Source organism: Botrytis porri (genome assembly GCF_014898465.1).
Source record: "Botrytis porri strain MUCL 3234 chromosome Unknown BPOR_005, whole genome shotgun sequence".
NCBI lineage: Eukaryota > Fungi > Ascomycota > Leotiomycetes > Helotiales > Sclerotiniaceae > Botrytis > Botrytis porri.
Genome location: NW_024066079.1, coordinates 2,979,044 through 2,997,771, shown reverse-complemented (window position 1 = coordinate 2,997,771; position 18,728 = coordinate 2,979,044). Strand labels below are relative to the sequence as shown.

Sequence of the window (18,728 nt, the reverse complement as noted above, 5' to 3'; positions counted from 1 at the left end):
TTTGAATTTATTAGATTATTATTATTAACATTTTTAAGAATATAATTCTTCTTGTTTTTCTTTCGGTCTATTATCTTTTTTAATTTAATATATATAGCTTCAATATTATTACTATCTAAAATCAATAATTTATTTTCTAATTTTTTTATTAAAATCTTATAATTCTTTGGGGGATAATCTCAAGACTATTTGATTTTTTTCCTTTTTTATTATTATTTTATTATTACTTATAATAAAGTAATAATATTATTATAAAATAAAATTAATAAAAAACAAAATATAAAAGTAATGTAGTATTAATATAATATAAATTGTTTTTATGAAATAGATTTATAAAAGGTAAAAGTAAAGTTAGTAAGTTACTAGTCGAAAACTCTAATATATAAATAAAACTAAAAGATAAATTGATTTAATAATAATTTATAAATTAATTGATTTATAAATTAATAATAAACAAATAACAAATCTCATGATTTATCATTACTATTATAATACTAATAACTATCTGCTATTAACTAGCTATTATTTCATTATTCTCAACAATCATATATATTCAACCACTATATCTTTATATAATCGATTATATCCTTGTTTTATTTATAACGATTTCTTTTTAATCTTTTTTACTAATATATTTTTCACTTATTAATTCTCAAAATTCTTAATAATATTTTAATAGTATTTGAGATGCTTCTTTGAAAACTATTTGTTAAATTCTAGTCTATACTTTTTTCATCTTATATAATATCTTATTATATTTATAAAAGTTACTTTCTTTTTAATGATCTTTTTTATTTCAAATTTTTTATAGTTTTTAAAAATAACCTTATCGAGTTTATCTAGTTTGATATATATATATAAGGGTCTTTCTTAATAGAAGCTAGCTTAAAATATACTATTAATATGACTGAATGTATTTTCCAATGCTTTAGTATATCAAGTTCGTATACCAATATATCTATATACTTTATCACAGAGAAATGTCTAGTATATTATTGTTTTAGTTTCTTATTATCTATTAATGAAATAGAACACCCCTTATATAATTTCAAATATATTAAGTCTTTTACTTCAAAAAAGAGGGACTTATATACTTTATTACATTATCTTTTCAATATTATAATAACGAAAGTAATATAATTTACAATGTTCACCCGAAATGATTGAATTGATAAACTTACTACCATTACATTGATAAGCTATACTATATCATTAGAGATAAAGCTATATACTGTTTTGTTTAATAATCTTCCTATACTTCTTTATTTAGAATTATTAAAATGGAATTATAATACTAATAACATCTTCCTTCATTTCTTTATATCCTTTATTAAATCTAAATAATATCTCTATACAATCTTTATAATTTGATTTGTAATCTCGAATTACCTGTCCATTTATATGTAATATATTATTAAATATAACAAATATATTCCTAATATTATAAAAATAGCTCTTTATATATTCAATAAGAATTTCGGATCCTAATTGTTTATAATAATCTTAGGGCATCCTCAATCTAAATTGAATATTCTTATTATTAATAAATATCCTTACTCTTTTATTAATTATATAGACTTTCTTATAATTAATAAAATCTTTTTAAATAATTTATAAATACTTATTATTACTAACGTAACTTATGGTGAACCGGGTCATATGGGGAACCGGGTCACATTTAGCCCATCATTAACTTCAAACCCCAACAAATTTTGTTATATATACCGAACACCTCTTATACCTTCTTAAATTAAAAAGAAAATACAGAATATTATTATTACACTTCAATTAAAGGAATTTAATTTAATTAGAAAGATTGTAGAGTATTTTGAAGTTCCTAAATCAACTCTTATAACTAGAGTCGTTGGAAGGAAATCATATACTCAATCCTACAAAATGGCTCAAATTCTTTCAAACATAAAAGAAAATACTCTTATACAATGGATTTCATAACTTACTATTATTGGATTCCCTATTATACCTATATTAGTAAAGGAAATAGCCGACGAAATTCATCTTCGATATGTTTAGATTACATTATCTCGAATTCCTACCTCAATAGAAATTCCACTTATAGGTTACAAATGGATCTATAGATCCCAAAAACGATATCCAGAACTTAAAACATATTACTCATATTAATTAAAATCTAATCGAGCTAAAGAAACAACACTAGAGAATATTCAGGTTTGATTTAATACATTTCATATATATCTCATTAAACGAAAGTATAAATTAAATGATATATATAATATAGACGAAATTGGATGTGGAATTGGAAATACTCAAAGTACATGTATTATAATCGATTCTACTCAGAAATCGAATTGGAAAGTTACAGCTAGCAAGTAAGAATGGATAACTGCATTTGAATATGTCAATACAGCTAGAAAGGCTCTATCACCTATGATCATTTTCAAGGCTTAGAATACAAATTCTGCATGAATTCCAAAGGACACACCTCAAAGCTGACAGTTCTCTACTAATATGAATAAATGAATCTCAAACAATTATAGATTAGAATAACTAAAAAGAATTTTCGAATTAGAATTCAAGAAAATGTTAGGTAATCGATCTCGACTTTTAATTATAAATAGTCATTCAAGTTATATTACAGGCAGCTTTATTGCTTTCTATATAAAGAAGGATATTGATTTACTTATATTATCTTCTTATTGCTTTTATTTACTTCAATTACTTGATATTGTAATGTATAGGCCAATGAAACGATATCATGTTTTAGAGGTCGATCGATATTCTCGAACTAGTGTAAAACGAATTTAAAGAGCTGAATGAATAGAATTCTTTCAAAATATTAGAAAAAAAGCATTGAATTCTTTTAATATTAAAGCTGATTGAAGAGAAGCTAGTTTAATACCTTTTGCCCTATAAAAAGTACTCGATTTATTACCATTTAATTCCTTCTAACAACCTTCCATTCTACAAATAAGAACCTTCAATTAAGATCTAGATTTATCTATACTTAGGAGCTCTTCTTCAAATAGGACAGAATTAAGACAAATAAATCAGACCTTTAATAAAGCTTTAACAGATAATGATTCTTTTATATCACCAACTCATTGATATACTAAAAGAATGATTAGACTTATAGAATCTCAAAATGCTGAGATAGCCCTATTTCGAAAACAGTTTGCTAATATTTAAAAGATAATTAAAACTCGAAAGAAAAGAATTAAAAGCAAAAAAGTCAAATTATAAGGTTAATTTGTCTTTAGTAATAAGAAAGTATTGAAAATAATATATAAAATAAAGGAAAAACCTAAGAAAAAAAAGCCACAAGGACAACCATATAAATATTCAATTGAAGAATTAAAAGAAAAGATTGAAGAAAAAGAGCTAAAAAGTAATTCAAGTAATTTAGAGTTGAAATTAGATAAATATATAGCTTGTAGAACAAGATTATATAAAGAGAATTGAATTTTGTAATCTGGTTCCTCATATGATCCGGTTCATCATAAGTTACGTTATATCAAATTCATCCATAATTTTTAATAATATTAAAATAAAATTAATAATAATAGTATGGAACAATGCTGAAAGGGTTGAAATTAACTGTAGTACACTATAAGACCTATATCTCTTTATTAAGAACATTTAATATTTTTTATAATGATAAAGATATTTTCTAATTAAAGCTAATGTTCTTCTAATATAAAAGTTTCTTTCTATAAGATTTATAAATTTAATATATCCCAAATAACCGTTTTTATATAAAAGATTAAAGATATTATAATATATTATATATAAAATGTATAAATATACTAGGCCTTTATTACTATTAATTCTGTATAAAAGGCTGTTTCGAATTTTAAATGAAAGTATTACTATATTATTTTTTAGTGTATTGTTTTTAAATATTAAATTGAATATATTTAATTAATATATTTCTTTCTTATATTCCTTTAATAATTTTTTATGGAATATATCAGTCATTTCTATTAAGATCGTTATAAAGCTATATAGATTCAGGCTTTTTATAACCAATCAAGCGAATAGAAATTTGAGCTCTCCAGAATTATAGTTTAATATTAGCACATTATTCCCCTTATATAATAGATGGAATAGAATGTTTAGAATTACATTCTCTTTACCTGCCTTATGTCTAATATCAAGGCTAAATATAAAGATAAATTCAGCTACTAATATTAATTTGAGATTTAGTTTATTAATTGATATAGTAATTATGATATCGAATTTTTTTAAAATATATACCAATATATTATAATTTGTATATACTATTATAAATAATATTCTATTATACTGAATAATATAGTTTACCTTGTGTAGCCCCTACATTAAGACTATTATTTCCAACTCAGATGATTAATATCTTATTTTTGTATCCCAAAATTATTGTGAAAAAAAAAGGATTAACTTTATACTTGTCCATATAAAATATTTCTAAAGAATATTATTTTCTTTAACATAATATAACATAATATCAACACTTCGGGCCTTTAAGATATCGAAATTTATAAATAAATATTGATCTGGGTTTGTATATACCAAAATTTGTTTTTTTTATAATACTAACTTTACTACCTCGAATACTATTTGCTTTATTTCTAAAGGTGTTTAGAATAATTCATATATAAAAAAGTTTCTCCTAGCTTTTCCCTTATATAGCACTCCCTTTAATAACTAAATCTTTCTTTTTTAAAACAATTCGATTATCTTAATATATCTTTCAACAAATTAATATAAATGTTTTATAATCTTTAGGAAATATTCCAGATCTTATAAATTCTTTGAAAAAGTGATTTTTCTTAATACTTTAAATTAATCTTTTATATTAAAAAGCTTATATATATTTACTTTTTGTTTTAGTATAATTATGGAAAAATAATCAACGAAATATTTGAAGTCTTTGATAGTAATATTATATTTTACAAATTTGAAGAAGAGATAATATAGATGATTAAAGTGTTTAGGTAAAGTTTTACTTGTAATTACTATATTATCAATATACATTCTAACAAAACCTTTAAGATCTTTTAGAATGAGATTTATTTAATATTATATATATACTAGGGAATTTCTGAATCCTATTAATAAATAATTAAAGATATATTATTTTAAATATATAATCATTATAAAACATCTCCTTAATATTAAATATATTCATTATTAAAAGAAAAAGGAGGTATAATTTATTATTATAATATATTTATAATTTTAAATAACTTTGAGAATATCTTCTTGAAATAATATTGAGTATATATTATATATACTAACCTTGTTAAGATTATATATATTTATAATTATATAAGCCTTCTTCTTTTCAATAGATAGAGTTTTGTTACGACGGCATCCAATATACCGCGTCACATGGTCAGGAAGTCACGTGATGGACCTAGAGGATCTAGGGGATCGAAGAATAAACATCTAGATCCATAGGATCCAGAGGATCCAGACAAGACAGAACTGTAGGTTCTGCAGAGCAGGAAGGTCTATATAAGAGAACAGATTTCATTACAATGTAGAGCTTCGTGCTCAAGAACAATCATTAGTTTCATTACTATAGTTACGAGAATTGCAACCAGTTACAACCTTATTGAATTCCTACTTGAAGTCTAGTCTAAACCACCTCGAGAGATCTCTAGACACTTCCACGTGACCCTAGAGGCAGCTCCCGTAACAAGTTTGTTATATTACAAATATTAAAAGATAAATAATATTAAGAAACAGGTTTGTTTAAGATGTTTTTATATTATTAGGTTATCGAAACCCTTTTTTATTACTTCTTAATCTTTAAATTCTAAAGAGTAGGTCTTTATCTTATACTTAAGCTCTTTCTTTTATTCAAAATGTAACTTTATTGTTAGCCATTTGTCCTTCAATAGTTTAACAAAATCTACATCTTTTCAAAATATCTCCGAAAAACTATCTAATAGGTTTGTCAATATTTCTATTATTATAATGTCCCTGTATATAATAGCCTTAATATAATGAACTATTTCGCTTACCCCAAATATGATATAAATGATGGCTGCGATAGGGTATAATAATTCTCTAATTATTAAATTTAATATTTCTACTACATTATATATTACTTTATAAACTTTATCGAAATCAAAATCTACCAAATTTCCGATTATAATATCTGCCAGTAGAGTAACATAATTATCTGAATCGTTATATATCAGTATTACTATAAAGTTAATATTATATTAATATATATATAAGAATAATAATATCTCTTTTGACTTAAATAGTAAATCTTTATTTTCATCTCTTACTTTATATTATACTGGGATTAATACTATTTAACCTAAAGTTAGTTTGATTTTTGTTTTTGTTTTTATTATAATACATTTTTGATTTAATTTATATATTAATATTACAATGAGTATTAAAACTCTATATAAATTAATTATCGCTTACTTTTTAAATATTAAAATATTAATTTCTTTTAATACTAAAATATCGTTTTCTATAATCATTTTAGCATTTAGCCTGTTTATTAAATATACCTCATATTTGAAATATATTGTAACTAACTTATCATCTCAAATGCCTAAGAACATAAAGGTAATGATAATATATTCAATAAATCAAATACATTTAGCTTTTATATCTTCTACTTTTATCAATTTTGTTTAAATATATATTTATATATTCTCTAATAAATCAATAAATCATTCTTTTTCAATCATTATTATTTGAAAATCTATATTCAAATAAACCTTTATAAACTTCATTTTTATATTGAGCTATATATGAGTTATAATGAAATACTAGCCTTTAAATCTATATTCAATACTAATATATTTCTCTATATTAACAACAAAATTAAAGAATATTATCTACTTTAAATTCTTATTTTACTATACTTTTGTTATTTGGAATAATATTGTTTATTCTTTGTTCAGAAGTATATGATTTATTTATAAGTATTTAAACAATTTATTGTAAAAACTAAACTCTTTTTTATAATATCTATAATTCACAGATTATACTAATCACATAATTAACAATGTTACCATAATAAAGTAGTTCATAAATTCATTACAATATTCATCTATTCCTTTTCTAAACCTAAACAACTCTGTAAATAATAATACTATATTCCAGCTATATTTATTATAATTATCTAACTCCCTTTAAGCCGGTTCCTCCTGATTATAATCAATTAGAAAAAAGTTATCTTTTTATAGAAAACCTACTTCTACTTTATACTTTTTATTCAAAATATTTATAACAAATGATTTATTCATTATTATTTGAAAAGCTTTTTGTTTATATTATTGAGATTATAGTTATCTCTATTACACTTATCCAATATTTAGACCTTTAGATTTATAAATTTGGTAATTGTCTTATTACTTATAACTATTCTGTATTAGTCTGATACATTTTGATTAAGATCTATTTGTTTCCAATACGAGTAATAGTTTACTTCCTATATTCTACTATTAATCTTAATATTATTGCTAATCTATTAATTGTTAATTAGAATATTATTATCGAAATTGATATGGATTTAATTAATATCCACTCTATCCTTGATAATTATTGTTATAATATTAATTTATTTGAATTCCATTATAATTAAGATTACGATTTTCATATTGATTTCTATTTCTCACCAACAATTAGAATACAATTACCTAGAAAATTAGTTTTAAATTATTAACTTATTTAAAGAATTCTGATAATTAAGTTTCCAATTGAGGATATTTGATATGTAATTGGAAATCTAGGGCGAGACTGTTCTAAATGACCATAAATTAATTGTACTCAGATATCATACCAATTACTTTAACATTTTGTAGTATTATATTAACAAAGTTTCTGATTATATAATTGTTTTACAAATCCTTTATTCTATATCAATCTTTAAGGAGATTTTGTATAACTACCCTGGGATATATTCTGAAACGTTTTTCTAGAATATTATATAAGATCACAATTGTAATCGTTACAATAAATGTTCACTCCATATTGATTAGTTTTGTAATATGCCAGGCATGTGCCACCCCATATAAGTAATTAGGAAAAATCTTAATCATTATTATATTACTATTTGTTAATACAAGGTGCCTAAATCAAAATAAAAAGGCATATACATTAATGTACATAATCGACTTTTCTACTATTATTATTTCGATATTATATGTGTCTTCTTCTAAAAGATTGAAATAGTCCACCTCATTTGTCTTTAAGAATAGCTGGTACACCAGTTATATTGTATTCGGGGGATCCGATGATACTATTGGTAATACATGTAGATGTATTTGCTATACAATTACTGCTGATATTTACTCCAATTATGCTAATATGAAAGATATGTTTTCGGGTTGATTTATTATATTACTCTATAATAAGGTAATTTCCAACTAATTATAGGTACTTAATCCTTTATTATTAAAAACACTACTTTCTCTTTACCTAAATAGTCCTTTTGTATTATATTTCTTATATCCATTAAAAAGTAGTGGCGTTACTATTGCTTCAAATATATTGTTATCTCCTGCCTAATGGTTATAATCGAACCCTATAAACTAAAAGTTATTCGTTCCTAACATATTTAATAATAATTGAGGTATTATTAAATTGTTAAAGTAAAGCTAGCTTAGTTGTCTTCAAATGTTCTATCTGTATAATTACTTTTATAAATGTTGTTCTAACGGTAAGGGTATATATAATATTTAAAAGTGTAATATAGTACCTTGTATTAGCTTTAATAGATTTACTAATTTAATGATAGATATAATTGTAATTAAGACTATATAAGATAGAAATGAACTTTATAAAGAATCCTTTAAAGATTCAAATCCTTAATTATTTGAATAAATATTAAAATTGTATTTTAAACTTCTTCCCTTTTTTTATTATAATTTTTTGTTTATTTAATTTTTACTTCTATTTTTTAAATTTCAAGTCAATTTTGGGGTTATTATTATAATAAAAGATAAAAGAGTATAATATATTATTTTCTTTTTAAAGGTTTTTATTATTCGTTTTAGAATTGTTTTATTAATTATTTAATCGGACGGAAAGCTTTCAGGAGTAATATAGGCGGAATGGGTATAATGCTATAATATTTCTATCTTGTATAAATTTAATATTTATTTTAAAATTATTATATTGTTTTTATAGATATTCTTAATAATAAATTACAATTTCTCAGAAATTATTTTACTAGATTGATATTTCATCTATAGAAAAGTAAGTAATTAATAAACTTGAATAATAGTTTTCATTTTCATTAATCAGTATTAAATTGCTAAAGGATATGAAATTTAAGGTCCCTAATAATACTCTAACAATTAGTAATCCTTAAGGTCTCTTTCAATTATATTTAATTTAAAGAAATATTTTAAATAAAAAGATTAAATTGAATTCAAACTTGCTATCAAATATAACAAGCATTTTAATAATTATAATAAAGCTGTTCTATTCTTCTTATCAAGACTACACTATTATATACACACTTGCTTAGGTAAGCAATGCTACCGAGTAGCGTGCTATAGAAAATTACCTTTTCGAAAACTAAAACAGCTTAAATACTATTCGAAAATAAACACAAAAAAGAATTACCTATTTCAATCCTTTTTAACAATTATAATTATAATATAAATACTATTAATATAGAGGATTAATTATATATATCTATATTAGAATATCGATAATAATGATGTAATGGTTATTAAGCTTTAGAATAATAACTTTTTATTACTATTTTAGTTAATTACTATTTGATTCATAAAGAAATTATATCAAAGCATTCTATAATCAAATCTCTTAAGCATAATAATTTTCGAAAATCTCTTACTAATAAATTGATTGCTGAATTTAAGCTTAAATGTTATTCTAAATATATAAAATAGATTTAACTAGTTTTAATTGAGGTTTATAACCCTTTTCAAGATCATCATTTTGTATAATTGAAAAGTAAAAAGGATTATCATATTTATAAGGAATAGTTTTATAAAGCAAAAAGAATTATATTGAAAAAGAAGTTTATTAATTTTATATAAAAAAAAGTAAGATATAAAAGCAAATAAGGATATAAAGAATATAATATTTCTTTATATAATAATAATAAATATTTCAATAGTTATTACAGAATATAGTTTTAATATTATAAGAATTCTCAGAATCCTGATGTTCTGATTGGTCACTAAGATCCCTGTTAAGCGAGGCATCATATAATGGCGGTCTAGGGGATAAGCGACAACATTATTTGAAGAGGGCCAGTTTAACATGAAATCGTTGAGTTAATACAGTACGGAATATGCGTTTCTCCGTTCCAGAATCCATGGATCGAGACTGAAGAAGAATTACTTTAAGCTACTCCATATAGTCACCTCCTTTTGGCATAGGCGGTGCATGGTGACATCTTTGAGATTCAATCAGATCATCAGATAAGATCGCCAGCATTTTATCGCAAGCATGTTGCTTGCGATATTTTCTGCATCAATCAATTTCCAGCCAGGGATTATGCGAATCCGCATTTTTGAAAAACTTCTGACTGTATCAGTAGAGATGAATTAATTCTCCTGAACCCACCGTTAGTACGTGTCGTGAAAGGGGTTTAATGTGTAAAGAATCGATGATATGGAAATCGGTTATGATGAAATCTTGATGGGCAATTTTCAGATATCTTATAGCTAAACCACACTTCTTTTCCTATGCTTATAGCTTTCGAAGCTTGCTGATATTAATCTTAAAAGTTAAATCCTTAGTGTCTTAGAGGCTAAAGGGTTGAGATCAATCTTTCGGAATTTTGAGTGGAGCTAGTAGCTTTATACGAGTTAACTCAAATCGGACGCTATTCGTAGATCTCATTTACGAGAACAAATTTCATATGTTGATCAGAGTGGGATTCATAGATTTGAATGGAATCATCGGATATGCAGCTTCTATACAAAATTGACGTGGTAGTCTCGAAAACTTTCCCAGGTCATTCGTCTCAATTCTTACCTCCATACACCTCAAGTCAAGATGCTCTTCTCATCTTTGCGGTCGACGACATGTTTGTTGATCTCATCTGTACTGATTGATCATGTCAACGCTAAACCATATGTTCTGCACCACAGGACAAATGTCTCGTACTCAGGAATTACCTCTAGCACAGGGGTGGAAACTTTCCGGGGGATCCGATATGGTTTGGATACGGGTGGTGAAAACAGATTTGCACCTCCCCGAGCTTTCGTCCCTCCCCACGGCTATCATCACAATGCTACGACTGCGGGTTTTGATTGCCCTCAGCCTTCAGACTCGGGTTTCTTGTTCCAGACAAATGTCACAAATATTTCAGAAGATTGTTTGAATCTCAATATTGCCAGACCATCTTGGGCGAAAGCTGGCTCAAAGTTGCCAGTCATGGTTTACATTTATGGAGGTAAGTGAGTTTATCAAATTTCATTGTTCAAACCCACTAACAGGGTCAGGTGCATTGATTGACGGGACCGTCAACGAAAGGACCATTGCACCCGATGGATTTATCCATGCATCAGTTGCAGGCGGTGAGCCTGTGATCTATGTCGCAATGAATTACCGTCTCAACATCTTCGGGTTTGCAGCTTCTGAAGCTCTGAGACCGGACAGGTCTCTCAATGTTGGTCTCCGAGATCAAAGATTGGCTCTTGAATGGATCCAACAAAACATTGAAATGTTTGGAGGAGATAAAGACCAAGTGACAATCTACGGACAGTCCTCGGGAGGTTTAAGCGTGGGTATGCAAATTCTCGCGTACGGAGGCTCAAGGCCTGTACCCTTCCACGCAGCTATAATGGAAAGTACTGCACTCGAGCCAACTATGTCATCCAATATCAGCTTCAACTCCACCGCCGCAGTTGCTGCTTTTGCTGGATGCAATACTACTGATGATCAATCCATGGCTACGATTGCCTGCTTACGATCACTCTCCATGGAGACTCTCTTGAAACTCATGATTGACCAAGAAGTCGACAGTGCCGACAGCCATGACGGAGATAACTATCTCCCGATTGTTGACCAAGACTTCCTTCCTCAAAAAGCATCGCAGCTCCTCGCACAAGGGAAATTTGCCAGATTGCCTATTGTTGGTGGATGGATGGAAGACGACGCCACACTCTTCACAACGACCACCATTGAAAGCGCAAATGACACAAGAGATTTCCTATCCAATATATACACAGCCGTTAATACCACTACATTTGACGAGCTTTTGGATCTGTATCCTGTATCCGAATTCCAAGCTGATCCCAGCGCAAACTTAAGTGCCGAGTTCTATCGCTGCGCCCAGGTCTTTCGCGATATCTTGCTCGCCTGCCCCACTGTCCTTTTCAGCCAAGCCATGGCTAAAAAGTACAACACTACAAACCCACCATCATATATGTACGTCGGCAATCAGACAATCATGACCTCCTATCTCGATGCTACGGGTGAGGCTGGGTTTGGGGTTATCCACACTAGTGAGCTCGCGTATCTTTTCAACAATATTGATCTCTTCAACATCACGAATCTCGACCTTCCGGGTTATGTGTTTGAGCCCACGGAAAGTGATTACGCGTTAGCGAAGAGCTTGCCATTGTCGTGGATTTCTTTTGGAAAGTACGGGAACCCGTCGAAGATTAATGGATCAATGGCAGGGTGGACATCTGCCTGGCCCACTAGAAAAGGGGAGGCAGAGGTTTTTGTCATAGGGGGTGGAAACAAGGGGATGAGTAAGCTTGGAAGTGATGGGTTGAACAGCGGAATAGTGGGGGAGAGATTGGTGGAAAGATGTGGCTTCTTGGGGAGAGAGGATGTGATTGAACAGTTCCAGTTTTGATAAGCAAGATATTAAAACCAATAATCAAAGGTTCTTGTAATTTTTAGTTTAGTATAGAAAACTTACATCATTCCAATATGCTACGTCGTAGACCAATACTGAATAATCTGAAAGTTCCATAGTATGGTGGCCCGAGCTTAGGAATCATTATCCTCCGATGTTTTTCGCCATCCCTTCTCAGCCTCGCAACAAGATACCACTTCAGCGAGAAATCTTGATTTATCACAGACTCACACTCCCGTCGGAATTTCCCTTGTTTTTTCTTCTTTACGAAGACAGGAAGAAAGCTCTAGGCTTGTTCGAAATGCATGGCTTCGTGAAAGCCTTGCAGGACATTATGTCCCCCGTTTGAGTGCAGATAATTTGAGTTTGCGGCGCAGTCCATGCCATGGCGATTGACTTAAGAATGCTAATAATTTGCGAATGAGGGTGCGAGCTTCCAATCTGCAATAATCATTGGATCGAATGAGAAATCTGTCTACTAATTTGACTGTCGTCAAACAGTGCGAATTTCTCAACGATTAGTAATGCTTGACTATATGGCTGCTGCACGGCTCACAACACTGCCTGATCGAAATGCAGATTTCCTGGCAGGCATACTTCGAACATTTGATTAGTGCCACTTTGCGCATAGTGGTGGCAAAGCAGCGTTCGGTGCGACATCGAGCGTTTGACTGCATTTGTACAACTATCGAGCCTTGAGCTGCCTCACATTAGTGCAGTGTAATAAGAGGGTTCCTGCCAATTGCTTCTATTGTTTTTACTTTCAGAGTTGATCTTCTAGCTTTTCAGACTTCCTTATTCGTATCGAACATAGATTTTAGTACAATCATCTATGATAGCCGAAGTTCTAGGGACTATAGCCAGCGGGATCAGCATCGCGCAGTTGGCTGGAAACCTTGCATCTAGCATAATCAAGCTCAAAAACTACTAGGACCAGATCCAGGACGCACCTGGCGTCATCGCTTTTCTCGTGCGCGAGATTGAAAGTCGTCATGCCATCCTTCGCAGTGTCTTGGAGAAGCAAGCGTAGCTCACAGCTTCATGTCAACCTACAGGCGGATTATTTGAGTAGAGTATAAGGCTATGTCAGGATGCTTCTTCGCAATTAGATGAGCTTGTTGACGCCTTGACCAAAGATATCAACTCCAATCGAAATTGGAAACGTACATTGGGATCTGCCAACGTTCTCTTGAAGGCGGAGCAACTAAAAAGATTGAAAAGAAGAATGAAGAGTGCCACGAGATCCATGCACGTAGCTATCTCTTGGCAGACTAGGTGAGCCCCTAAAATGATAACAGATCAACGAGATACTGACTGTTAGAAGTGTCGTGTTACAACAGCAATCTTCGAAAGCTTCCTTGATCGTACAAGTATTCCATCATTTTTTGACACAATGGCAAAGTCATGTCTCGGTCTCGGGTGCATCGCAATCTAGTTCGCAAGGATCTAAGAATTTTGCAGGTCTACCACAACCCAGTACGATCACCGCGAGGTCCATATTAAAAATCCCGGTGATTGAAAGCCTAAGTGGACAGAACTTGACTCAGAGACCCGACCAGTATGATTTTTCAAGTTAGGTCACATATATTTTTGGGTCACTCGAAAGTCGAAAGGTAATTGAAAAGAACCACAAAGGTGCCTTCTAAAAATCTGAAGCTGTGTACCATCCCCCAGCATGGATCTCTAATAGGGCATGGCAATATATGTACATCAAAGACTCATCATCCTTGAGATGGAATTTCGATATCTAGACACACCGTACTTTAAACCAAAACTCTGCTTTCTTCGACTATCTCATTAGCGGCGATATTCTCAATATGCAAAAAATGCTAAAAGAACGAATGGGATTTTCAAACGATAGATTCTATAACACCATTTATCAAAATTTTATACGACGAGATGTTTGGGGAGCAACTCCTCTTCATCTAAGTCTCGCATGCACTTCTGAGTATAGACTTTTGACTTTATTGCTCCGATGGCTCTAGATTGCGGTCTGTTGTGGTCATGAAGACCTGTGCAAATTACTTTCGTTGGAGGGTGCTGAAGTCTCAGCTCGTGACCATGACGAAGGGTGAGACCTCCTACAGAGCAGACCATTGGTGAAAGCTGAACAAAAATTTCAGTTCAACCCCTTTACAATGAATAGTAAGGAGAGCAGCCTTCACTAAACGCGAACTTAAAACAGATCCTTTGGAATCGATCCGCATCCTGGTCGAGGGTGGTGCAGAAGAGGAAATTCTTGGTGATAGTTGCATTTTTGAAGCTAGTACCGGGGATGAAAATGTCTCCACTTACATTCAACGACATACATTGTTAGAAGAACCCTTATTTCCCGAAAAATGTCTCATTGCGGCCAGAAAACTTCTCTAGGTCGGCCATTGGAGTCATAACCCTAACATCATCAGATCATTCTTAGGTGGGCCTAACTTCCTATCCAATGTTAAAATGCACAAAAGTGACCCAGGACTTATGGATGTTTTCGAGATATTGTGCGAAAGACTTGCTACTGCAAAGAGTTCTGTATTGAAATCGCGTTTTGCGAATTCTCGGGACCCTATCCTTGATCCCAAACCATAGGAAGTTCTAACCCTGAAAATGGTGGCGGCACGAATCCCTCTCAATTACATGTCCAGTTTCAATCTCACACCTCTACAAGGACTCTTGAAAGAATTTTCATTCCGCATCGAGATTCGTTATTTGGAAAGGGAATTGCTTTATTGGCTTCAAATCTTGAGGTCCTACGATGTCGATCTTGAATACTACGGCAAGAAAGTAATGTGTCTATTCAATTTAATCAAAAGCAAAGATCTTAAGTGGCCCTCGTTACGGTCAAACTTACCCTATTGCAGATTCTATCCGAGATGGACAGAGGTACATCTCATTGGGTTCAAATATGGTCATCGTCTAGAGGATTGGAGGTTTTGGTTCTCAGAACCGACTGATCGAATTGATGGAGAATTCTGGTCGCTCATTGAAGACTCACCTCTTGCAACTTTCATCCCAGGCGCTTGGGCTCAGGAATCTCCCTGCATCTGAAGAGATTTTGGTAACCCTCCTCTAATCTTGTTCCTAGATTTCTCTTATGAACAAAATATAGCTGCTACACTGATATCTACTGACTGCAGAGAAATAGGTAAACTGCCATATTCAATTACTTTTTTCCTTCCTCTGGAGGACATATGCATGCAAGCTAATAGTATCTGCTTCAACTGTTATTCACCTGCATTTTTATTCAGTCGATTGCAAATCGCTCCCAGTACTAATACACCACTGAACAGACTAGATCGTTTGTCAATAGTTGGTTTGGATGTCACACACCTTTTCAAATTCGTCCTTCGCGCAACAGACTGACTCAATTTTGTTCATTTTTGACGGCCTATGTCACAAGTTTTCACAAGGAAATCTATCAGTTACCACTAAGATATAATACAACATATGTTCGAAAGCCCCTATCCTCTCTATGATTTCAAAGTCTTTTCAGCAAATCACAAAATTCAAATTGCGCGCTCAGCGCCGTAGAGAAAAAAGTATAAATCCAACCGTATTAATCTACTAACCACGTAGGATTTTGCTACTGTAAGACGAAACCACAAGATGTTTCCGTCGATCAATTCGGCCCTTGTTGTCAAAATTTATGTCGTTGGAGTAATTTTCTGATTCCAAATTCGAGGCAGGCTTTCAAGTGGACCTGGAGTTGGGGCTCTAGCTATGTTCAAATCAACCCCAAAGTATTTCTAGACTACGAGTATAATTTACACGAAGTGAAAAGTATTTTGAACACAGCTGATGAACATTTTCATCCGTGCCTGTCTCATCATTCCCATTACAACTTCTCAGTCCCTGTCGATTTCATACTATTTCATACCTCCATCTAAGGGTACAAAGCCAAAGGACTGACACCCTGAGCCGTTCCCAACGTAGTTTCATACTGCAACTTCCACCACTCAACTCTTCTACGATCCTGCATAAACTGTCTGAACTGACTAGTCTGTGTTGTGTTACTTGTATAAACCGTGCCTCCGATATCCAAACTCTTTCTAGGTGATCCAGAAGTTGAAGCCTTCTGCCATTCATCACTGGTAACCCAAGCCAAGAAAAGTTTAGCAGTAGCAGGTCTTTTTGTGGAAGCAAAAGCCGCAGCAGTTTGTGCCCATGCCATGTGCTGTTCTGGGGCTGCTGGTTGCGCCATTTGAAAGTACGTTTCGTTTGAAGGTGGGTAAGTGGTAAATGAGAGAACTCTTCCTTTAGGGGAAGAACCGGAAGCGGATCTGGTGGCGTTGTTGTGGTTGTCCCGCATGACAAACCCGGGAGTAGCGGTTCCGCGAACCCATTGAACATCTTGTGCTGCAAGAGCATCGAGCCATTCAAAACCGTACTTTTCGATGATGATGGAGAAAAGATAGCCGATTGCATCGTCATCGTTAGGGTAGGTGGCAACAATCTTACCCTTCCATTTGGGGTCTAGGAGGTCAGCGTAGCTGGTTGGAGCCTCGGATGCTGATACATAAGTACTATCCCAGGAGAAAGATCCGAAGCTGCCTAGAGAAATTCATCAATACCATATACTCGAGCATAATTTATCAAGCAATAAATACTAACCAATGTTAACAGGCAAAAAGGCACCATCTAGATCCGTCTCTCCCGAGTAGAGATCAGTGAAAGTTGGAGGCTTGTAAAACATTAAACGCCCCTCTTCCTTCCATCGTTGGAAATCATTGAGAGTTTGAAGAACAGCGATATCGACAGTTTCGTTGTTAGCCCAGTACGCGCGATCAATTCGACTGTCGTGGTATTTGGAGAGGTCGACAGTAAGATCGAGAGTAATGTTGGGGAATCGTGCTGCCCAAGCTGTTTTCATGCTTTGACCTTGGACTCCAGCTACAAATTTGTCAATACATATTCATTTTTGCCGAAAAGCAATGAGATCAAAGCTAGTCATCGAAGAAAGTTACTAACCATCACCACCTGAAGCTACGACCAATTTTCCATCTTCTTTGAGGGCTGCAGCGTAAAGCTCGTCGAGAGTCGAATTATCATTTGGAACATTGTTCACCCAGGCAAATGAAGTGCCAAATATGCTGCTCAAGGCAAGCGCTCCGGTAGTTGAGAAATGCATTTTGGATCGAGTTGAAGCAGGAACGATTTGACTGAAAGACGACTCCAAAACCCGTGGTCAGCTCTGGAATGAATCTATATCGCAGAAGACCAGAGCTTCTATATATGTTTCTCACAAAAGGAAACATGGATAGATCTGCCAATGAGGTTGATCGTTGCCAACTGCAATCATCTCACCATTTCTGCTATTCACTGGCACTATGCCAAGTCTTACCCGCCGTTTCTAGCACAACGCAATGATTTCTAAAAACTCTCCAACGCTGATAAATCATGACGAAATCAACGTTCCACTAATTTACCAACGGCTCCCCTCCAAATACTTACTTCGGAACTCTATACAGGAGGTTAATTGCATCACCTGCAATCAGTATTGGTTCTAATTAAGATGAGGTTACGTGAGTGGAATGTCACTCGGTAGGTTGAACATCCTTGTTTTACCGAAGCACTCAACCTTAAAATCAACCTTGATCCCCTGAACACCCACACATTTTTCTCTGTATGTGAGGTGAAGGAGACTTCAAAAAAGCTTGAAATCAACATTGGACGAAGCCCCTGACTAGGACAAGATAAGATGGGGTAGACCAATGATCTACCGGGGTTTGAGTCCGTGCATGAGAAGCTGTCTAGCTTCTCATGCATGTCTGTGCCATTACGGAGGTCGCGGGCATTTTGGGGGAGACTAGGTAGCCCTGTAGATGCCTATAACCAAGCATACTAAATCGGCAATATAGGGTCTGTTTTCAAGGGGATTTAAGCCCAGGCTAGGCTTAACGAGCCTATAAGCTTCGGGCAATTTTTTTCAAGGTCGATCTAGAGCCCAATCAAG

General features: G+C 31.9%; 4 protein-coding genes across 4 annotated transcripts; 3 read left to right on the top strand and 1 right to left on the bottom strand.

Annotated features, from left to right (window-relative positions):
* Positions 1–10,971: 10,971 nt before the first annotated feature.
* On the top strand, positions 10,972–12,784 carry EAF01_004543 (uncharacterized protein; the record flags this gene model as incomplete). Its single annotated transcript, XM_038912797.1, has 2 exons — positions 10,972–11,371; positions 11,421–12,784. 2 exons carry the CDS (start codon positions 10,972–10,974, stop codon positions 12,782–12,784), a joined length of 1,764 nt encoding a protein of 587 aa, XP_038772481.1.
* A 1,228-nt stretch (positions 12,785–14,012) lies between these two features.
* Positions 14,013–14,364, top strand: EAF01_004542 (uncharacterized protein; the record flags this gene model as incomplete). The annotated part of the gene is made up of 2 exons (XM_038912796.1): positions 14,013–14,062; positions 14,112–14,364. The coding sequence occupies 2 exons, from the start codon at positions 14,013–14,015 to the stop codon at positions 14,362–14,364; spliced, it is 303 nt and encodes a 100-aa protein (XP_038772480.1).
* A 1,018-nt stretch (positions 14,365–15,382) lies between these two features.
* On the top strand, positions 15,383–15,823 carry EAF01_004541 (uncharacterized protein; the record flags this gene model as incomplete). Its single annotated transcript, XM_038912795.1, has 1 exon — positions 15,383–15,823. The coding sequence occupies one exon, from the start codon at positions 15,383–15,385 to the stop codon at positions 15,821–15,823; it is 441 nt and encodes a 146-aa protein (XP_038772479.1).
* An 835-nt stretch (positions 15,824–16,658) lies between these two features.
* EAF01_004540 (uncharacterized protein) lies at positions 16,659–17,903 on the bottom strand (the record flags this gene model as incomplete). Its single annotated transcript, XM_038912794.1, has 3 exons — positions 16,659–17,326; positions 17,387–17,665; positions 17,744–17,903. 3 exons carry the CDS (start codon positions 17,901–17,903, stop codon positions 16,659–16,661), a joined length of 1,107 nt encoding a protein of 368 aa, XP_038772478.1.
* Positions 17,904–18,728: the final 825 nt, after the last annotated feature.